Source organism: Prionailurus viverrinus, chromosome A1 (genome assembly GCF_022837055.1).
Source record: "Prionailurus viverrinus isolate Anna chromosome A1, UM_Priviv_1.0, whole genome shotgun sequence".
Taxonomy (NCBI): domain Eukaryota; kingdom Metazoa; phylum Chordata; class Mammalia; order Carnivora; family Felidae; genus Prionailurus; species Prionailurus viverrinus.
This window is the reverse complement of record NC_062561.1, coordinates 209,278,303-209,302,294: the sequence shown is the minus strand read 5'-3', so window position 1 is coordinate 209,302,294 and position 23,992 is coordinate 209,278,303. Positions and strand designations below refer to the sequence as shown.

Genomic DNA, 23,992 nt, shown 5'->3' with positions numbered 1-23,992 from the left:
TTTACATTTGTTCCATTTATAAAACTAGCCTATACATAAATACACACACACACACACACACACACACATGTATAGATAAATACAAGGCATCAAGGCTCTTTGCAATGTAAAGACAAATAAAAAATGAACTTTACTTTTTGAGGTACTACAAAGTAACATTATTAAAATAACCTTTTTATAAATTAAAACAGTAAATGGTATGAAACATAATCAGGAGTTGTGAACTTACCATATGTAGAAGCTCTCCTAAGAGGATGGTAGCTCTAACTGAGATATGGTCATCACTGTTTGTTATCACTTCAACCAAGCCCTTTGAAAATAAGAAAGAAAATATTATAGTTGCAAAATAGTATCTAGGAAGAAATGTATGCATCATATATGCCTGTTGCTCTGAAAGAACTCTGTCAGAGAAAATTTTAAAAAATAAAATAAAGTTAAGGTTTATTAAGTCTTGCCTCTAGAAGTCCATTACGAATAAATGCAGAGAGTATCAGCGCCAAGTAATTATCCATGAGGTCTGGCCTAGAAATAAACACAGCACAGAAACAGTTTAAATACTGTTCAATATATTACATAATTGAACATAAAAACAGTAACTAATAAATTTGAACTATTTCTCAAAATTCTACCTGGATCTGGCACGATGAGGAAGAATAGTTTTTGCCTCGGCTGCTACAAAGCCATCTGAAAGCCTCCAACTGTCTTGGAATCTGCCTGGATCTAAATAGTTAAAACCAGGTGGTTAGAAAAAAATGAAAAAAATCACTAAAACGTATCAGTTAACCATCAGCTAGTCAGGCTATAAATAATGTTTTAAAATGTTAGTTAAATAAATAGACTGAAAAGGCATACAGAAAAAACTGATTTCTTGATGTACACAGATCTAAACTTCTTTCATTTTGGGACTTAGGAGTCATTTAGCTAAAATGAAATGAGAATGAGATAATCTAATCTGAGAATTACATCAGTTTCTTATCTCCTATCTTCCTTTCAAATTTGTCCATCTTTCTGTTAATTTCACTGTTCATATGCAACAGCTAGGGTCATGAGAAAAAATTTTTGATTTCTTATTTTTAGAAATTTATTTGACATTTTATTTTCATATCAATTCCATGATGATGCAATAAGAAGATGATATTTAATATTTAGTTCACTATTTTGCTTTTAAAGGACTCTGCCTCTATCAGATAAACCATTTAAAAAATTACAATATAGGAACAGATACAAATGTACTTTGATACTTACCTACACTAAGCAGCGCTTCTATGAATTCTTCAGTCACAACAGGTAGAGGAAGACGAAATATATCATAGAGTACTTCAAGCAGACCTCGCTACAAGTGCAAATAAATACAGTCCATTTATTTTTATGGAATGAATCATTTAAATTAAGAAACTAAAAAATTGAAAAAAGATTTTTTTAAATGTCCTATTCACAGAATAAAATACTGATAAAGACAAAACTACTGTATGTTAGAAAATTACCATATCAGGCCTGTATTACACAAGAGATAACTACAGCATACTTACTATATACACGATTTAATCTTTCCAATAAATCTTTTATTATCCCCATTGTAGTAGATATGGAGAAATAGATTTACAGGTTAAAAGTAATTTACCCAAGGTCATGGAGCTATCAATACTAAAATCAGGAGTCAAATCTGAGTTGGCCAGACTCCCAAAACCATGTTCTTTCACCATCTGCTAAGTAAGCAGTCAAATGAATTGCCCTAACCTTTAGCTCCCTGCTTATAGGTCTTTCCATCTACAATCACATCCTTCCACTTCCGTTCTAAATGCTTTTCACTTCACATTAAGCAAGGCACCATTGGCTAATATTTTCTAATATTTTTAAACTCCAGGTTTGGTTCAAACAAAGAAAAACAAGAAAAGGGCAAATTTATTCTTTTGAACACAATTAAAACAAAAACATTTAAGTGGAGAAGGAAGAACCACCAAAGAATTTTTTTCCTCCAATTTCAATTTGTTTCAGCTGTTTAATATAAATTCTTATGCATTAATAATTTAGGAATATATCTAATAAGCATATAAATATTAAACTAATTTTAATCAAAACCGCCACTCATACACATTATGAAAACATAAGTTAGAAGGCATAAGATACATAAATACTGTATTTAGTTTTTACTAAATATATTTCTGTACTGCTTGAACCTTTTATGAGAATGCCCTTCCACATTGTTTGCATTTTTTAATGAATAAAGTACAATTGATTTCATATTTTAATCCAGTTTTTAATACAGCCACAGTTCCTAACAACATCAGTATTTCAAATTTTTCACATCATCCTTAGGATTCAACTAAGCAGTATACATTTATTCATGTATTTGTTTAAAAAAATTTTTTAATGTTTATTCATTTTTGGAAAGAGAGACAGAGCATTAACAGAGGAGGGGCAGAGACACAGAGGGAGTCATAGAATCTGAAGCAGGCTCCAGGCTCCGAGCTGTCAGCACAAAGCCCAACACGGGTTAGAACTCAAGAACCATGAGATCATGACCTGAGCTGAAGTTGGACGTTTAACTGAGCCACCCAGGGACCCCTATTCATGTGTTTTTTTAAATGACCTATGATATAGAATAAGGAAAAGGCAACACCTGAAACATATTTTTTTTTTTTTTGAACAAATAATCTCCTCTGTTAAAAGCCTAGGAATAAAACAATTAGAGTAACTTTTACCTACCCTTATTTCCATATTTGGTATACAAAGTACTCCAATTAGAGACTGGATCCCAGAGTTTCCAGGTTTGCATAAATTAATAATGCCTACAAAGGATAAAAAGGGAAATTACTGATTTGAATTTCAAAAAAAATCTATAGTATTCATAATATAAAATCTGCAGTATCTTTCCAAATAATTTCCAAAACTGTGCTATTATTTGGTTATCAGAAGTAACATTTCCCTGTTGACTAGCGATTATTAGTAACTTTATCATTTAAATTCCTTCTTCTATTTGTTTCATACCCAAAAATGTTCATGACTCTGTCTACTACTCCTGTTTACTGATGACTGGTTTTCAGAAAGTAATACCAGAGAGAGTAAGACAACATTCCGTCTTTCTTATATAATACCTTCTTAACCTAAAGTGGAGTGAAAAACTTGCTTGGCTTTTGTCTTTTAAAAGTTTAATTCTAAAATTTATTGAATGCACAAAAGGCTGTACCTGACAGACTTCAATTAATCTTTATAGATCAAAATTTTAAGTGAAATAATTAAATCAAACAATTTTAAGCACATTATTATGTCACAAAGGAAGTTATGTGAAGAGCCAATAAACACAGACAAAATATTCAATATTCAGTCATTGGGGAAATCCAAATAACATTCCCAATGAGATACCATCAGAACGGCTAAAATTAAAGACAACACGAAATGCTGGCAAGGATGCAGAGCAACTGGAACTCTCATACACTGACGATGGGGGTACAAAATGGTGTAAGTATGCTGAGAAAAAGACTGTCAGTTCCTTACAAAAAAAACTAAACATGCATCCACATTGTGACCCAGAAATTCTGTTTGGGTATTTACCCAGAACAAATGAAAGCTCATGTCCACAGGAAGACTTTTTAATTGCTCTGGTAATCATTAGCACACTGACTTACAAATAGACCATTTTAATAATTTTGTACAAATCCCTCTGACTCTAATAATAATGTATAAAGTTAAGACTAGGTTAACATCTAAATCAGATGACGCAATAGTCATTTAACATATGAAAAAATAATCAAGTTTTTCTTACTGGATGTTAAAGCAGCAGAGTAACTTACCTGCCCATGACCGGAATGTTGCTATGATTCCCATTTTACTGGCTAGAAACCTCGCTTCTCTGTCTTCTCTGTTTGAAAGTGGAGCAGAGACCCAAGAAATTAAATGTTAAAATAAAAAAGTGTGATTTTTTCTACTGTATTAGAAAAAAACCTATTATTAACATTTAAATGTTCACACAAAAAATAACACATTAAAAAAAAAAAATCTACCTCAAAGAAAATTACCCAATTATATACTGACTCCCACCCCAATTTAAAATTCCCAACATATTGGTTTAAAATAAGTTATAAATTCCACTTTTAATTTAGTTCGACTTTTTCTACTCTTTCTGAAAACTATTCTTAGATACCTCATTAACACCTTTAATTGAGCATTAGAGGGGTGCCTGGGTGGCTCAGTCAGTTAAGCGTCCGACTTCGGCTCAGATCATGATCTTGCGGTTCGTGAGTTCAAGCCCGCATCGGGCTCTGTGCTGAGAGCTCAGAGCCTGGAGCCTGCTTCAGATTCCTGTTTTCCTCTCCCTCTTCCCCTCCCCTGATCACACTCTGTCTCTCTCTGTCTCTCAATAATAAACGTTAAAAAAAAAAAAAATTTTGAGCACTAGAAGCAGCAACACCCTATTTAATAAGTATCTCTGTCACAAGGCTTAGCAAAGAAAATTACCTTTTACTTTTGCCACATGTAATCCTTTAAGTATTTATTTATTTAACCTCTACTCCTAACGTGGGGCTTGAACTCAAGACCCCAAGATCAAGAATCACATGATCTTCCGATGGAGCCAGCCAGGTGCCCCAACGTGTATTCTCTTTACTTGAAACTTCTTGCCCAAATTTATTTGAACATTTCTTTTTTTTTTTTTTTTTAATTTTTTTTTTTCAACGTTTATTTATTTTTGGGACAGAGAGAGACAGAGCATGAACGGGGGAGGGGCAGAGAGAGAGGGAGACACAGAATCGGAAACAGGCTCCAGGCTCTGAGCCATCAGCCCAGAGCCCGACGCGGGGCTCGAACTCACGGACCGCGAGATTGTGACCTGGCTGAAGTCGGACGCTTAACCGACTGCGCCACCCAGGCGCCCCTGAACATTTCTAACAAGCAAGCCCAACAACCCATTTATGCACTGATATTATTAAAAAACTAGATATTAATATCAACAGCTGCTTTCTTCTCTTAAAATTGTATATCCAAACTGTCTCACTTGTTCTTTCCCATACAATAGTTCATGACCGCTAATTAAGCAATATAACTATTTACATTCATTATATATTTTCCATGTATGGCTTATGGCCAGTTTCAATACTTAATAGCAATCTTACACTATTTATGCCACCTCAACCCCACCTCTATTCTGTGTCTGTTTTTTTCTGTGCTATCTTTTTTCTTTCCTAATAAAATCCTTAAACAGGTCTGAGAATACAGAAATTGAGAACTTAGAAAGCAAAAACAGAGGGGATTAAAAAAAAAGACAGAAAATCAAGTTAAAAGAATGGTGAGTAATCAGAGTCTACAAAAGAGGAATGAAACACTTAACAATAAACACAAATAAGCCACCCTAAGCTTGGCAGCATCAAATAAATGAGAATGCAACAGAAACTGAAATGAGGAGATGAGGTGGTGAAAGGAATGAGAACTGGACAACTATGGGATAAAGCTTCTGGTGCTCCTTCTCTTAAAAATGTTAGTGACAAGGGAGCCTGGATGGCTTTGTTGGTTAAGTGTCTGACTCTTGGTTTCAGCTTAGGTCATGATCTCAGGGTTCCTGAGTTTGAGCTCAGTGTCAGGCTTATCTAACAGTGCAGACCCTGCTTGGGATCCTCTGTCTCTCTAGGGGATCTCTGTCTTGGGATCTCTGTCTCTCGAGAGGAAGAGAGAGAGAGAGGGAGAGCGAGTGAGAGAGGGGCCCTGCTCATGCATTCTCTCTCAACAAACAAACAAACAAACAAACATTTAAAAAAATGTGAATGACACACCTATAGTGACTGCCTGGTAATCCATTCTCTAACATATTCAATAAATTTGTAGCATTTTTTTAAAAAATCACTCATTTCCTTGTTTCCTGGCCATAATGTACCTATACTCTAGGAAATACCCATACTCTAGGAACTTAATGAATATGTAGAACCAAACAGGTAAGGAAGGATTTTGGTGGAATGTACTTTTCCCTCTCCAACTCTAAAAAAATACCCAGGCTCATCTCTCATTCATCCTGGTAGACAGAACTCTAAAAACGTCCTCCAACCCCTGAAGATTCTATGCCTTAATCCCTCGACACTGTGAATATGGTATCACTGCCACGTTGTGACTAATTTATGTTATACAGCCTGGCAGATCATCTGGTAGGCTTGATCTAATTGGAGAGCTTTCGCCAGCTGGTGGTAGAAGAGAAAGTCAGAGAGATTCAAAGTAAAGGGTTCCAGGAATTTTTTTCTGTTTGAAGACAGAGGGAGCCATGTGCCAAAGAAAGAGAGTGGCTTCCAGAAGCTGAGAGCAGGCCCAGCTGACAGCAAGGAAACCAAGAACTCAGTTTTACAATAGCAAGGAAGTGAGTTCTGCCAACAACCTGAATGAGCTTGGAAATGGATTTTTCATCAGAATCCCCAGATAAGAGTTGTGCAGACTTATGACCTACTGAGCTATGAGTTAATAAACTGATGTTATTTTAAGCTGTTACATTCATAGTAATTTGTCATGTAGCAATAGAAAGTGTATTTCTCCCATCAAGAAGGACAATGCTAAGTATCATAAGGAAAAGCCAAGAAAGGGGCTAAAAGAATCCCAATCCATAAGGAGTAAGGTTTGAGAAGTCTTAGAGAACATCTTTTTTGATTTCTTAGCTCAGATCATGAAATGTTAGGGTGTGATGAGTCCACAGGGATAGAAGTGATTAAAGATCTAAAACCACTATTTCAGAAAAATGAAAAAAAAAATCTCCGTTTCGTAATATTCTAAAACTTAAGAATTTTAAGTTGTATACTATCTATCAAGTAAGTGCTTATTTATGTCTGCAATCCAACAATTCTACTAGAAAAACACTTCATAATATATTTATTGTAATTATGCCCTCTGCAAAATCTTCACAGATAATACATTAATACATTGATAATACACTGATTCCCTGAATCAATTTACAGTTATCTCAGAATACCTAGTGAACATGTGCTTTTCTCTCCAAAAAAAACTCTGAAAATTACCCTATTTCTAGAAAACAACCTTTTCTCTCTCTCCTTTTATTTCCTTACTAACTTTACTTTCAAAATTCTACAGAGTATATCTTTCTGCTTACTCAGTTTGTTAGGGTAGCTCTTCATTCTATTCCCTTTCGTTTTTCATTCTTTTAGCCTCTCAATGCAATTATGCTAAAAATACATACAAGAGAAAAACAAAGATCTAGGTTTCTACCACAGCCCATCTTATATTTTTTTCATTGAGAGCTTAATTCCAAGTCTTTAAATTTCTCATAGCTTATTTTTAATTTTTTAAACCACAGTTAATTATATTATGAGAACTATAACATAACTCCATGAAACAGGAAATTTATTTAAATTTACATGTTCTGGCTCTACAAGCAATCAGGCAAATCTAAAAGCTTTAACAGCAACACACTTCCTTGTAAGTTATTAGGAACCAGTGGTACTTACTTGAGTTGTCCTTCAGCTGTATCTGGACTATGTCTGTAGTGAAAATCGGTATAGGGTGCTAAAATTCGCTAATAAAAATAAAGGAGAAAAAGAAGAAGAAAAATGGTCCTTATCATAAAATGCATTCTTCCTGTAATAAGTTAAAGTTAATTTCACTTATCTATATCTTTGATTGGGTATACTATTTGAGAGACTTATTTCTCCAAATTCATCATCAAGGAATATACTTGAGTGATTTTTTTCATGTACCAATCGAATTTTTTAACTTTTAAATTGAGGTGTAACTAAGCACAAACTAAGCACATTCCTATAACTGGCACCAGAGGAAGAAAACATTAGCATCCTTAAAGTCTCCTTATTCCTTCTTTCGACTCAGTCACTACCTACCCCCAGATTATTATCCTGACTTTTAAAACTATGACTTAGTTTTGCTTCTTTTTGAACATTATTAAGTGGTTTTATTTTATAAATTCATTCTTCTTTTCACGCTAGTATAAAAAAATCCAAGTTATTTTGGTATATTGCTCTTGTATTCAGCATCTTGCTAAACTCACTCATTTTAAACTTTTAACCACTGTATCAGGTTTACCATCCCTCCCATTGTGCCTCCTGCATTACTGTGGTCTAATTTTTAATATTAAACAGAATTTAAAATACATAAGACATTATTAAAATGACTTTTGCCAATCGGTATTCTTTTATATTTAGTCACCTCTGTGCCTTTTCTATCATGCATCATTCCTTCCAACATTTCCTTATTTGTCTTAGATCATTTTCCTTCTGAGGACTCCCCTTACTCTTTCATTCTTTGTGTGTCTCATTTTTGAAACAATAAATATTTATGATCTCATGTGGTTTCTGTGAGTCAGGAATCTACTAGAGACTCAGGTATGCAGTTATGGTTTAGGGTCCCTCACAAGACTGCAGTCAAAATACTGTCAAAACCAGAGTCACCTGAAGACTGTTTCAAGATGGTTCACTCACAATGTGCTAGTTAGTTGGCAACAGAGCTCAGCTCCTCCCACATGTACCTCTCCCCTTGGGCTGTTACAGTGTCTTCCAGACATAAGGGCAAATAATCCAAGAAAGCGTACTGTTTCTTTACATTCTCTTTGGTCTTTTCTTCATTTTTCTTAGCCTCAAACATCTGTATTTTCCCTTTGTTTTTGAAAGACATTTTCTTTGGGTTAGGCTGGCGTTTCTTTCTTTGGGTATTCTAAAGATACCATTTTACCATCTCCTAGTTTCCATGATTTCTGTTGGGAATCAGCTATCAGCTATTACGTTCCTTTGAAAGTGATGTCTTTTTGTTTTTTCTTTTCCCCCTGGAGCTGCTTTCAAGATTTTTATTTATCTTGGTTTTCAACAATCTTACCATGATGTGCATACATGTTGTTTTCTTCGTATTTCCTTATTTGGAGTTTTCTAAGCTTTGTGAACATGAAGCTTTATCACTTTTAGAAACAAAAGTTCTGGCCACTGTCTCTTTAGATATTTGCTTCTGCCCATTTTCTCTTTCTTCTCTAAAGACAAAGTTCTGTTTTATCACTTTTGTTGTGTTCTGTTCGTTTCCTTCTTGTCCCCGCTCTGTGCTTTACCCTGGATATTTTTATTGACTTTTCCTCCAATCTACTAATAATATCTTCTTGTCCAAAATGAATTTTTCATTGAGTTCAGAATTTCAGGTATTCTATTTTTCAGTACGAGAACATCCATTGAATTCATTTGTATATTCCAATTATCTGGTGAAATTCTCCATTATTTCATCTATTTTCTTCCTTCATTTTCCTGAACAAATTACTCATGGTTGTTTTAAAATCTTTTCCCTCTACCTGCACTATCTGGATCACCTGTGGGCATGTTTCTCTTTTGGGTTTTTAGTCATATGGTTGTATCTTTTTGCATGACACTCAAATTAATAAGTGAATGTCAGGCATTGTGAATATTATAAAAGGTCTAAGCGATGTTATCTAACCAGAGGTGGTTTATCCTTTCCTCTGTTAGGTAGATTAATGGGGGCTGGTGGTGATCATCTTATCCTTATCACCAACCGAGTTAAATTGAGACTACCTTGTAATTCTGAGACTAAGTATACCTTTGGTTTTCCTATGTTCCTGAAGTATGATCTTCCGGTGCTTTCAACAGAGCTTAGCCACTATTTCTCTCCTCAGCAATAAGAGACTAGGGATCTTTTCTACATATTTCCTAAGTTTTGAACTTAGATCTTTAGCTATCCACCCAGAATGGCTTCAGAATTTGGGAAGTGTCAAGAACAGGAAATCAGCTATGAAAGATCCAATTCTGTCACCTTAGTACCACACAAATGCCAAAAGCTCTTTTGGTTTTCTGATCCCAGCAAAGGCCTACCTGGATTTTCAGCTTCTAATTATATATTAATCAATAAGTGGCCCCAAGAAAAAAAGTAGTTGCGTATAACCAGTGTAAATTCACGACTTTTAGGCCTTCCAACTTTTGCCCACGGCCCCTCCTACAGGCCATCTGCAATTGCATGCACTGGGAGCTGCAGCATATTCCACCATGCTTTCCTCAGGACTGGACATCACAGCCTTTGCCCTGCACAGTCTTGTTTCAGCAAATGTCTAAAGGGGTAAATCAGACGTGGTCTGAGGAATTTTCCTGTTTCTAGGCTTGTCACTCCATACCTGCATGACTGCCAAGTAAGTCTGGTCTTCTACCAGGCCCACGTCATGTTCTTAGCCGTTAGCCTAGGCCCCAAATCTGCAAATGCCCCAAAGGCACCTCTAGGTGCTCAGGGCAACTCTCAAAGAATCTTCCTTGTCTAGAATTTTACTGCTTACACAGCTCTATACTGCTTTAAATATATGACTTTCCTAATTATTCAGCTTTTCTAGTTTCCATAACAGATGCTATGAGCTATCCCATTCTACTCTGAAGTAGGAGTTTAAAAAATACATTTTTTAAAATTTACTATAAAAAATTACAATTAATTTACAACCCTGATAGACTGTCTATTCTGATAACACTATTATATTAAATCCATACATTTTTCTGTCTGAGGCTAAAACGTATCCCAGATAGTAGAAATAAATGCCAGGGTAAATTTAAAAAGGGATTTTTAAGAGGAGGAAGATTTGGGGCTAACAATAGAGACAGCAGCAATGAAAACAGTTCTTCTGTATGTAGTAAATGGAAATCAAAGTATCAAATCAGAATCACATTTTGTAACATACAATTAATAAAAGTGAGGACAATATTCTCTTGGCACACTATATAATGATGATGAATAATATCCAGGGTAACCAATATTCGTTGAATATTTACTATGTGCTAGGTATTAAATAAAACATTTTATGTACATTAGAATCAACATATATAAAGTACCCAGAAATACTGTCTAACTCATTATAAGCATTACATGAGTGTCGGCTGGTGTTACTACCACTACTATTATTATTATAGTATTTACTGTTCACAATAAATCTTTTGAGTTGAAAACCATGACCTTCATTTTACCTAAGCAAAAATGGGCCCAAGAAAGGTTTATAACTTAGTCAAAGTCATAAATCTAATAGGCCACTGAGCAAAAAAATCAAAACCAGATCTGTATAGTACAAAGTCTATGCTCCAAATTACTATGCTATTCTGGGGAAATCTTGTTAAAGGAAAAAAGAACTAACATTTGTGGTTTTAAAGAAGTATATACAAGCAAAGACACTAGTGTACTTAAATGTCTGCCATATTCTTTTGAGGGTTTTTTTTTTTTCACTTAAGTCTTTGCTAATCTGCTTTACAATTACATAGGAATAATAAACAGGCCTATTATATTACCTTCCTTTACTATAATTGTCTCACCAATGCTAAAATTATAGTTTTTCTACTTGATTAAAAAAAAACAGGCTAAACATATCAAAAGTGCTAGTTTATTCCCATTGGACTCCCATTAATAATGAACATATTTGAAATCACTTAACTAAGGAGAATATTGTACTTAAATATGTTAGTTAATTATAAAGGCTGTCACTTTTATAATCTCAAATATTTCTACTAGCCCTAATAAAACCAGACTACAAGATTTAAGACAACTTTCATAAAATAATTTAGACAGATACATGACAGAATACATCTTTTATACCTTGCATAATTTCATACCCAAATATTAAATTGTAAAGTATTTTAAAAACAAAGATTCGTACTCTATTTCTTTGAGTTGCTAACAAGTATTTCCAAGTTCAGAGAATTTTAGCATGGGTTAATAAATAAGTAGTATATAATAAGCAGGAGTTATTCACACAACGTACTAAAGTTCTTAAAAAGAAATGGTTCTCTTAAACAAATGTGTATGTAACCTGACTTGTGCTCTAATTTGATTAATAAAGTTTTCACAGATAATAAAAAAAAACAACTTCACTTTACATGTTGATGAAATATTCTTGAGAAGACTATTTTCAATTCAGTCCAAACTGAATGAGTTATAAAATACTGCTGGGGATAAGCCAGTCTTCATTAATTTAGGTTTGGTAATTAATGCTGTGCTGCATCTGTTAACTTAAAAATTTCAAAGTATGTACTTAAAGTCATATCTTAAAACTAGAAAAGGATATTAAAGTTCCTACCTCTAATTCTACATCCGCTCGCACATATTGTCGGGTCTTTGGATGATTAAGGAGGTGCAAAATTGTAGTAATGAGGGCCTCATTTATTCGACTTAATTGGCAATCGATCACATTTTTCAAGATGGTGTTTAGTCCACCTCGAAGGGCCACCACCTCTGGATTCTGAAGTGCTAAAATAAAAAAGAAAAACTTAATAAATTTACGTAGGAGATAAATAATAAAAAGTAATAAATCGGGGATTTTATTTTGAAACTTAATTTCCTTTCTTACTTGAAAAACTTTCTAGTCAAAGACATTTAAAACATGAGTAATATATAATAAGAGTCACTGAATATACCTCCCCAAACCCTGAATTTTTTTAACGTCTCTGGATTGCTTTTTTTGTGTCCTTTGTCCATATTTTACTGGAATAGTTCTTCTTCCATATCAATTGCAAGAAATTATTCAACCAATTTCAAACTTTTTATCTGTTTTGCAATTTAACTTCAGATTTTAAGCTCAGAAACAGCTCCCTTAAAAGATCAGGCATTTTCTGATCATGTGCGTACATATGTGTGTTTTAAATGAGTTCATTGACCACCATTTCAGTTTTCAATCTGTCAGGAAATTGAGTTTTGCATTAATAGCTCAATTTTTTTCAAATGTTTAATCAATTATCCCAGCATGTTTCCCAGGCTGATTTTTATCCTTCTGATATACTAAAATTTTCTACTTACCAGAGTCTGCAACTCAATTCTTTTTCCTTTTTTCTCTCTTAATAATTTAGCTTAATAGCTTTTTTAAAAATAAATTAGAAATGAAAACCTTTACATTCTCTTCCATTTATTGTCTCTCAAAAATGTTTACATGGTTGGATCTCTCCGGTTTATTCTAGCTTAATTTTAGAATTAGGTTTCTTCTATTTTTTCTAAATCGAGGCATAATTACATATAGTAAAATCCACAGATCTTAATGCTACAGTTCAACAAATTTTGAGTAATTTTTATTCTCGTTACCAACATCCAATCAAGATACACAAATTTCATCATCCTAGAAAGTTCCCTAACGCCACCCCTTCCACTACACAGACAACCAATGTTCTCATTTCGACCCATATAGGTTAGTTGTATATTATTGAGAATCAATTGGACAAATTCAACAGTCAAAAGTAACCCCCCCCCACACACACAAGTCTTACATATTTCTTACTAAGTTTATTATATACAGTTTTCTTTTCTACTTTGGAAATAGTATCTTTTTCTATTATACTTACTGATTATTGCAGAAACACAAAATAAATCTATCAAATCTATACTGTCACATGTTGCCACTGTATTGAATTACTAAAGTTCTGTTTTTCAGCTGATTGAGTTTTCCAGATATATCATCTACAAAGAGTATCTTCTTTCCAACACATAAACTTCATTTATTATTTAAACTTACTAGCTTGGCTGAAAGTTTTTAGCAATACAAATTAGGATTTAACGTTTGTAGTATTTATAGAGATCCACCATTAAAAATAATACAGAATATTGGGGTGCCTGGGTGGCTCAGTTGGTTAAGCGTCAGACTTCGCTTAGGTCATGATCTCACAGCTTGTGGGTTCAAGCCCCGCATCGGTCTCTGTGCTGACAGCTCAGAGCCTGGATCCTGCTTCAGATTCTGGGTCTCTTCTTTCTACGCTTCCCCTGCTCACGCGTGCGCTTGCTCTCTCACAATAAACATTAAAAGAAATTTTTTTAAAGAATATAGAATGTTGATCTGAGATAAATATTTTAGAATGTAAACAAAGGAGGCTTCTAATTATTTTACTTTATGTATGTGTATAGGTATGTGTGTGTATACGTGTATCTATGTGTATATGTATATAAAATGATAGTTTCATTAAAAAATTGGTAGGTTTCCATATTTTAATACTTTCATTTATATTATACTATATAAGAACTCTCTCTGTTCCTTGAAACAATTTTTTTAAGACAAAACTACCTGAATGAGTCTTTTTGGAGGCAATTATTTCATCAAGTACTTTTATGGTTTTTGATCTACTATTTTCTATTTTTAGTTGATTGAAATCCATTCATTTCAAATATACATAAAAATTATCTCATAATTAAAAAACTCCTATTTTCTTCTTCATTTGTATATTAATCTTTTGTTTCTATGTTTTTCAAACAATAGTGTGTATATGTTTGTGTACCTGTGTATGTTTCTCTTCCAATTAACAGATTTTTTTAATGTTTATTTACTTTGAGAGAGAGAGAGGGAGCGAGAGCGAGCAAGAGCACGTGCACGCAAGCAGGGAAGGGGCAGAGATAGAGGGGCAGGGCTCAGATATCACCATCCATGAGATCATGACCTGAGCCAAAATCAAGAGTCCGACACTTAATTGACTGAGCCACTCAGACGCCCCTGACATAGATTGTTTAAATAATTTTTTTCTTTAATTAAGACTCTTCATTGTTGCTTTTCTCCTGCTTACCTTGAAATTGATTTTCTTTCCTTCTTTTTCTATTTCTTGGGCTCACGTACTCATTTTCAATGCTTTTTGCTTAATTATAAAAGCATCTTACAGTAAGTTAACTCTAAGTATAGCTTTCCAAGCATCCCATACACTGACATGTCAAATTTTTATTATTTTCAAAATGTCATTAATTAGGGAGTGCCTGGGTGGCTCAGGCAGTTGAGCATCAGACTCTCGATTTCAGCTCAGGTCATGATCTCATGGTTCATGGGATCAACCCTGCACTGAGCTCCGAGCTGGCAGTTGCCTGGGATTCTCTCTCTCTCTTTCTCTCTCTCTCTCTCTGCCCCTCCCCCAGTTACACACTCTCTCTTAAAATTAAAATAGACTTTTTTTATTTTTTTTTTATATATTTTTTTTCAACGTTTATTTATTTTTGGGACAGAGAGAGAGCATGAACGGGCGAGGGGCAGAGAGAGAGGGAGACACAGAATCGGAAACAGGCTCCAGGCTCTGAGCCATCAGCCCAGAGCCCGACGCGAGGCTCGAACTCACGGACCACGAGATCGTGACCTGGCTGAAGTCGGACGCTTAACCGACTGCGCCACCCAGGCGCCCCTAAAATAGACTTTTTTTAAAAAGTACTTAATTTACAAAAAGTCCTTAATTAAATTTCTGACTGTCGTATTTTTCTTACTTTTATGTTTTTTTGAAAGAGTGTGTGTGCAAGTGGGGGAGGCACAGAGTAAGAAAGAGAATCTTAAGCAGGCTCCACGCCCCCTGTTGAGCACCCCCGAGGCTCAGCTCAACCGCACAACCGTGAGATGACCTGAACCAAAATCAAGAGTCCAACACTTAACTGACTGAGCCACCCAGGGGCCCCCTGACTTTGTCTTTAAATTCACAGGTATTGTGAACGTATTTCTAAATCTTCAATAATAGGGTCTGATTCTCTTATTTAGTTTAAATTCTGTCATTAATTTATTACACCAAGAGTGAATGTTAACCTATACCAGCTCTAATTTTGGTGGGGAAAAAAATTATCTTACCATTTAAAACTGTATTTTTTGGTTTGAAGTGAGGCTGAACTTTTTTTTTTCAATATATGAAATTTATTGTCAAATTGGTTTCCATACAATACCCAGTGCTCATCCCAAAAGGTGCCCTCCTCAATACCCATCACCCACCCTCCCCTCCCTCCCACCCCCCATCAACCCTCAGTTTGTTTTCAGTTTTTAAGAGTCTCTTATGCTTTGGCTCTCTCCCACTCTAACCTCTTTTTTTTTTTCCTTCCCCTCCCCCATGGGTTTCTGTTAAGTTTCTCAGGATCCACATAAGAGTGAAAACATACGGTATCTGTCTTTCTCTGTATGACTTATTTCACTTAGCATAACACTCTCCAGTTCCATCCACGTTGCTACAAAGGGCCATATTTCGTTCTTTCTCATTGCCCTGTAGTACTCCATTGTGTATATAAACCACAATTTCTTTATCCATTTATCAGTTGATGGACATTTAGGCTCTTTCCATAATTTGGCTATTGTTGAGAGTGCTATAAACATTGGGGTACAAGTGCCCCTATGCATCAGTACTCCTGTATACCTTGGGTAAATTCCTAGCAGAGGCTGAACTTTTTAAATATGTTGATTAGCCATGTATTTCTTTGAGAATTATTTATTTTTGCTACTGATCTGTATATGAGTAAGTTATTTGCCAATCATGTCTGTACCATTTCTTTCTTTCTTCTAGTACTGCATGTTTTCTTGTCTCCTTACAATCAAATCTATAGCTGCTGAAATCTGTTTGATTTTTTTTGATAATTCAAGACTCCTCTTCCTTACAATGATCAGATAAATATTCATCCATTTTTTACCCCGTTTTTTCCCCCATTTAACTCTTTAATGCTTCTGCATTTAGATTCTTCTTCCTTCTTTAATGTATGATGGAGTTTGTTGTTTTAACTCACATCAAGATACAGTGTGGTTAACTAATGTCTGAGACCCAGACTTTAAAGGATTTTATTCTAATTATTGGAATTTGGACAATTCCTAAAATCCGATAAGCTAAATTTTTCATATCTTTGTATCAATGACTAAGATTTCATGTATGAAAGGCATTTGAAGAATATCATATTCTTATATTCTTTCTAAAACACTACATTTGTTGGGGCGCCTGGGTGGCTCAGTCGGTTAAGCGGCCGACTTCGGCTCAGGTCATGATCTTGCGGTCCGTGAGTTCCAGCCCCGCGTCGGGCTCTGTGCTGACAGCTCAGGGCCTGGAGCCTGTTTCGGATTCTGTGTCTCCCTCTCTCTGACCCTCCCCCATTCATGCTCTGTCTCTCTCTGTCTCAAAAATAAATAAACGTTAAAAAAAAAATTAAAAAAAAAATAATAAAACACTACATTTGTATTACTTGAAAAAAATTCTGACCCAGTTCACATTTAAAAATGTTACATTCTTATATATATACTTTCTAAAACGCCTCATTTGTATTACTTGAAGACAATTCTGACCTAGTTCACAGATAATGGCAATGCATGCTCGGACCATTCTGTCTCTTTCTTGAAGTCCGTCATTTCCAACTGCTATTAATGAGTTGGCCACAGAGCTAGGAAACAAGGAAGCATTCACAGTAATCATCTGGAACAGGGAGGAATCAGAAAAAGAAGTTATTTATTTCATAATACATGTTTAAAACCTATTATGTTCAGATTGAGGTGTTCACAACCATAGAATATTTATAAGATCCAAGCATCAATTTTAATCTTCTTCTTCATGGATACATTTCAAAGGATTAGTAGATCTAATAATTAATGCAACAGATATTAATAATCATTACTATGGAAAAATGTTGGCTTTTTTTCCCTAATAGTTCAGACTATGAATCAGTTAACTGACAGGATGTAATGTTTCTGAGATTCTAAGCTCCTGTGGAGTAGGCACTGTATTTTACACATTTCAGAACCCAGACGAAGGAAATCAGTGGTAAACAGTTGTCAACACACTGCTGTACTATAACATTCCTGACTCTTCCCCTCATATAATCACCACCAAGGTATGTTCCACCAATTTACCTCATTATGCATACTCTTTCTCCCACCAAACTCTAATTTGGACCCTCATTCTTTTTCACTTTACTGCCAAAGATGCCTAATAATCTCCCTGTCTCTAGCCATCACTTGTTGCTACGCAGACGGCAAAGTTAGTAATCCATAATCGATCTTTAATATTTCAAGAATTATGATGCAAATAGTATGTATCTGGTGACAAAACTTTTTGGATGAATCGTACTTTAAATGAAAAGTTTAATTGGAATACTGAAAATAGATTTGGAATCTATTCCAAATTTGCAATACTGAAAATAGATGACATATTTTCAGTTTGGAAATCAGAAAGAAAATAAATTATGTAGTTAATTACTGTTTAATAAATAAAGACTATTTGGTAGATGAACTATTTCAAAATAACAGGTCCCTGGAGTGGGAATAATTAATCTGTACTAGATGTTATTGGATTTATAATCCTGTGTATCAAGGGCAAGTGATTTGCCTAAATGAATCCCTTTCAATTGTAAAAAATCTGTGATACGTTAATCTCTTATTACATGAATAAAGAAATAATACATGAAAAAAATTGATGGCTTCATTGCGGCTTCAATTAGGCAATGAGTAGAATTTCAATTGGATAAAGAATAAGAACAGCTGAAAAGCAGGAAAATTATATAGAAAATGAGTGAGACAAAACCCAGGAAAGATTTCCTGGATTGGGGGGGAATATCAAGAGACATTGAAAATGAACCAGCAAACAAAAATTCTTCCAAATGAATGAGACAGGTGAAAGAGAAGGAAAAACAACATGGATATTCCTTAATTATTCATGGAACAAGGTATCCTAAAACAACAAATGTTTCTTGCTTTTCTTTAAAAATAAAGAAGATTAATACTTATACAGAAAATTTTTGAACTTTTAAAATGCATACAAAAAACGACAATGACCTAGCCATTGTAATGTTAATATTAATTTCTACTAAGTCAGTTGCCAAGATGTTGCTCAAAAAAAAGAAATACGTACTTTGGTTGTTAAAATTACCAAGGAAATTACAGTTCCTCTAACCAATACTGGCCACTATTCACTCAGCAAGTATATTTTCCTTTTAACTCTATCTGCTTTTAGCTAAACCAAGGAGGACCCCTGAGCCATCATTCTTCCTCTGAGCCTGTATACCTTCCTCTGAGCCTGAGCCTTCCTACCACCAAGTATAAGCAATTTTCCTGCTCTTGGATTCACCAATGATATCTGCCTTAAATAACTCTGTTATTTCAGAACAGAAGAAAATAGTATTTTTCTTATAGCCTTACTAAATTGTAAAGGGTATGTTTACTTTTACTGGGCTGTTTTATAAACTAAATTGTAACGTGCCAAAACCTTTTACAAAACTGAAATAAAATATTTACTGAATAATTCAGAGAAGCTGAATTTAACTGTTTGAATCTACCTGGAATTGTCTTTTCTTCTGAATGCAATTTTTAGAGCAGCAATTCCCAAAGAATGGTCCAGAAAACTAGGTCTCTAGGATATTTTCAGAGATTCTGTGAAGTTAAAACTATTTTCATAATAATACAAAGACCTTATTTGTCTTTTTTACTCTCCATCTCTCACAAGTATATACTGAAGCTTCCAGAGGCTCCATAGAATGTGAAATCACAACAGATTGAGTGCAGAGGCAAATATGACAATCTAGCTACTACCTTCTAGCAAGACAAACATTTAAGAGATTTTCAAAGATCTCAAGTAATGCCACTGTGTTCACTAAGTTTCTTTTTGGAAAATATGGTTATTTTTATAAAAATGTTTATATGTGATGGGCTTCTCGTTTTTAATATGCTAATATATATTTTAATTGCTCATGCATAATTCCTAGTATGACAAATATTGACATATATCAACTCAAATAACCAAAGTTATTTTTGTTCTTCAGAAACAAATTTGGTTTTCTTGAATTCTCAAAATCATGGCAGAAGGAGAGACTGTATGAGTAAGTAAAATCCATACATCTAATTTTTAAATTTAAATTTGAAGAGTCAAATCACAGTCCCAATGCAATAGTTCACCTGTAACAAAAATATTGTAATCTATCTTCAATATCACTCTTACTAGAATTGTGAATTTTTTTTAAGACACTCATCCATTTACTTCTTCCTTACTATGCTCACCTGTGGGTACCATTACTAACTACAAGCTGGACAATTGGAAGAAAAAGGAGAAAGAGGAGATCTAGTTAATGTACAAATTCTATGTTGCACTGAATTCAAAGGTGGGTAAAGAGGAGAAGGGTTAAAATTTTTAATGTTTTAAAAATAACTGAAATAATTTTAGATGTTTTTACATTAAAACAACTATATACTGCATGAGTCTCATAAATGTTTAGGATAAAACATAGTACCTAGGATGAAACATGAAAAATTCTTACATAAGCTGATTTCTAACCAAGTTAAAACTCTTAGTTCACGGTGTTCTTCTGCCATTAGGGTATCACATTAAATAACAATAAAAATTCCTTGAAAACCTTTTATTAGAAGTGTTACAGATTATCCTTAACATTATTGCAGAATTTAGATTTTGACCTTTTATCCTGTAACATGGTCTGAACTGCTTATTGTAACTGCCTATGGATTGTATCCAAATTCATCTCCAAAACAACCAGCTTGTAACTAGTTGTGACATGCATTTAAATGGTATTAATTCTAAGCATACAAGTAACAAAAATCAGAGTGGGGAACAAGTAATTCTCTTTCTCCAATAACATATCAAAGCAGTAATTTCATTTACATGTCTATTACAGGAAGAAATACAGTAGTTCCTCCCTACCCCCTTATCCATGGGGGATATGTTCCAAGACCCCCAGGGGATGACTGAAACCACAGATGGTACTGAATTTTATAAGTAAACTATACTAAAAGCCTACTTTTGACTGGAAGTCTTACATAGTCAGTCAACACATATTTTGTATGTTATATGTATTATATACTGTGTTCTTACAATAACATAAGCTAGAGCAAAGACACTGTTAAGAAAATCATAAGGAAAAGATAATGCATTTATAGTTCTGTACTGTATTTATCGAAAAAATCCATATGTATACATATATTGTCTGTGTGTGTGTGTGTGTGTGTGTGTGTGTGTGTGAACCCACGAAGCTTAAACCCGTGTTGTTCAAGGGTCAAGTATACTGTTTTTTACTGTACCTACATACTATGATGAAGTTTAAATCATAAATTAGGCACAAGAGATTAGCAACAATAACTAGCAATAAAATAGAACAATTATAACAATATATTGTAATAAAATTTATGACTGTGGTCTCTCTCTCAAAATATCTTATTGGACTGTACTCCCCCTTCTTGTGGTGATGTAAGATGATAAAATGCCTATGTGAGGACGTGTGTGAGGTGATGCTCTAGGTACTGTGACATAACATTAGGCTACCACAGACCTCCTGACCATATGGCAGAAGGCAAACCAAGCTTGACCTCGGGTAATCAAAACTGCAAATAAGGGGGGACTGATGTATTCTTTACAATGAACATTTTATCAAAAAATACTGTGCTAGCTGTACCCGATCACATAATCACACAAAATATTTATGCTTACCTCTAGGTTTAATAGGCCTATTTACCTCATATAAGTTTAACCAAGCAAAAATGTTTAATGAGAATTTAGCCTTTTTTCTAGAAAGATTTCATAAAACAGTCTAAATCTAAAAATGTAAAATATTTAGCATGAAAACCAAAACTCTGCCTTTTCTCTCAGACATAGAGCATACCTTTCTGACTAATCGAAGTGCTTGTGTCCTCTCTACCTCGTTGCTCTGCTGTATGTCAATGCACCTAAATAATACACAAAATATTTAATTATTGATAAAAAATCTTAGTAAACAGTTTTTTGTATAATACCACCAGATCAGACCCATCTTCATAATGTTATATGGTATTTTAAATTTTAACACATGTGATTTTTCAATACCAGCAGATATTTAGTTAACTTACATCTCTCTAGTGATATTTGTTATAATAGAGCATTTCAAAACTACTTCATTTAAAACTCCAGAAAAGAAGAATATAGTAAATAATTTACAGAATTATGTACATCAATAGAGAAATAATGAACTTATAAAAAAGCTAAGTATCAGAAATCTACTGAAAAGATTATTCATCTACCTTTGATAAAATTCACAATTTTATAAAAACTGTGAAGGAAAAACTTTTCCAGCTTATGTTTTAGTTTAAATGTGATTTTTAACCAGAGCCTACATTTTATATATTATGACTAAGTTAAAAGTCACATACTAGCCACAGGAATTCTATTTTTCCAAATATAATTTAATATCTAAGTGCACTTCAAAACTTAATGCTCAATCAGATATCACTTATCTAACATTTCTCTGTAAAATTTATTAAATTACTCAATTTCTTAAGAGTCATTGGTTTATGTAGCAGAATAACTCATTTTTATTTACGTTTAGGTAGTTCACTATTCTAATCAATACATATAGATAGTTTGCTACTGAAAAAGCATTTCTTCTATCTGAATACAATTAAATCTAAGGCAATTTTATTAAAAAGTAAATAAACACAGAATCTCATTTCTGGCCACAACAAAGTAGCTGAATCACACCAACCCTCCAGCCAAAAACAACTATAAAGATTAAGTAAAATACTTCCTTAAAAAAGTATTTTAAAATACTTTTAAACTGTTAAAAGGGCAATGGATGATAATCTCTGAAAAGAGATGGACAAGCTCCACATCCAACCAGGCTTTGTCCCGAGAGGCACGTGTCAATCCCCACTTTTAGGGAAATAGAGTCCTAGCAGAAAACAAAAGTCTTGCAACACTGGAGTGACAGGTTGAACTTTGGTTCAGCCAATGTGGCTGTGACTTAAGGGGAAAAATCCCAGAGGAAAGAAAACATAGGAAAGTGAATGCAAATCTTCATGCAACCTCCTCTCCAAGGCACCTATCAATTCCTATGTTGTGCGGAAGCAGGGTAAAAATCCAAGAAACCAAACAAAAAGCTACTGCTGCAAAGCTAAGGAATTAAGCAGAAATTTCAGCAGGTGCATAATACTCTACAATAGATAGTAGGACTCAAGGCTGGTCAAGGTGAAGAGGTTCTGCTAAACATCTACAACTATTACTTGAGATCCCAAATATAGCCACTCCATAGAGCAAAGGCAAAGCTAAAAGTAAACTTTAACAAAATCAGTGTGATAAGCCAACATTCTAGAATAAAGCTCAAGTGTCTTAAGAGGAAAACAGCATGATCCAAAGGCAGATATCCTGAATACATAATTTTTACATTCAATCATATAATAATATGAAGTATGCTTTAAAACAAAACAAAAGGCCAAGTCACCAAAATCCAAGAAAAGAAAATTACAACCAAAATAGAACACTGGTGATTCACATATTGTTGTTGTCCTAAGAAGGCTATAGATGCCTATGATAAATATGGTCAAAGTAAATAGAAGGAAACATGGAGAAATAAAGCAGCGACCTAGAATCTTTAAATAAGAGTAAAACAAATCATAGAAATACAGTAACAGAAATTAAAAATTCAAGTGACTGATTTACTAGCAGGACAGAGTTAAAAAACAAACAAACAAACAAAACAGGTGAGTAGAAAGTAACCACACTAAAGCACAGAGATTTACAACAGAAGCTGAAAATACAGTAAGGACATCAGAAACCTGTGGCACAGTGAACAGATCCAACACTTCTCCCAGATATGGGAGAAGAAAGAACAGAAGAGAAGAAAACCTTTTAAATAGCCAGAGAAAAAGATGTATCACTTACAAAATATCAACAAGAGACTACTTACTGTTCAAGTTAAAAAAAAAATCCAGAAGACAGTAACTTATTTAAAGTATTGAAAAGAGGAACCAGTCACAAAAATAGCCTTCAAATATGAAGGCAAAAAGAGAAACATTTACAGACAAATAAAAGATGAGAGAGAATTCATCTCAAGAAGACCTGCATTACAAGAAACAGTAAAGGAAATTCATCAAACAGGAAGTGATGCAAGATGAATGAAAATGTGCAAATACAAGAAAAAATGACATCAGAATGAGTAAATAATGTAGGTAAAGCTCAACAGTTCCAGTTTAAAACAGTAGGGTTTTGTAGGGTTACAAATATATGTAGGAATAAAAACTATAACAGTAATACAAAGAGCAGAAGGGAGATGATATAAACCATTAGAGGTTTCCTGCACTGTTCTGGTTGTAATAAAACGCTAAACCTGAATATCAAGGATATGAGTTGTAATCTCTAGGGCAACTGCTAAGCGAAGACTTTATAACCAAGATATTAGTAGAAGAGGAAAAGAAATTGTGCGCTATCGCAAAAGAAACAAAAAGGAGGAACACAAAAACAAAAACCAGTGTGACAAACTCAACATAGCAAACAAACTCAAATGTATGAGAAAATTAACACCAAGAAAAACGCATAAATAAATAAATATATATATT

General features: G+C 34.0%; 1 protein-coding gene across 8 annotated transcripts in view; it reads right to left on the bottom strand.

Annotated features, from left to right (window-relative positions):
- Positions 1-23,992, bottom strand: part of RICTOR (RPTOR independent companion of MTOR complex 2) — a 123,620-nt gene that overhangs the window by 40,770 nt on the left and 58,858 nt on the right. For all 8 annotated transcript variants that reach the window (XM_047855034.1, XM_047855050.1, XM_047855043.1 and 5 more), the window contains 10 exons: positions 21,289-21,352; positions 16,979-17,105; positions 12,026-12,195; positions 7,431-7,498; positions 3,792-3,859; positions 2,707-2,789; positions 1,246-1,333; positions 630-720; positions 456-522; positions 230-310 (listed from right to left, as the gene is read on the bottom strand). In XM_047855034.1, the coding sequence (XP_047710990.1) occupies positions 230-310; positions 456-522; positions 630-720; positions 1,246-1,333; positions 2,707-2,789; positions 3,792-3,859; positions 7,431-7,498; positions 12,026-12,195; positions 16,979-17,105; positions 21,289-21,352 (907 nt within the window). The remainder of the gene's footprint in view (positions 1-229; positions 311-455; positions 523-629; positions 721-1,245; positions 1,334-2,706; positions 2,790-3,791; positions 3,860-7,430; positions 7,499-12,025; positions 12,196-16,978; positions 17,106-21,288; positions 21,353-23,992) is intronic.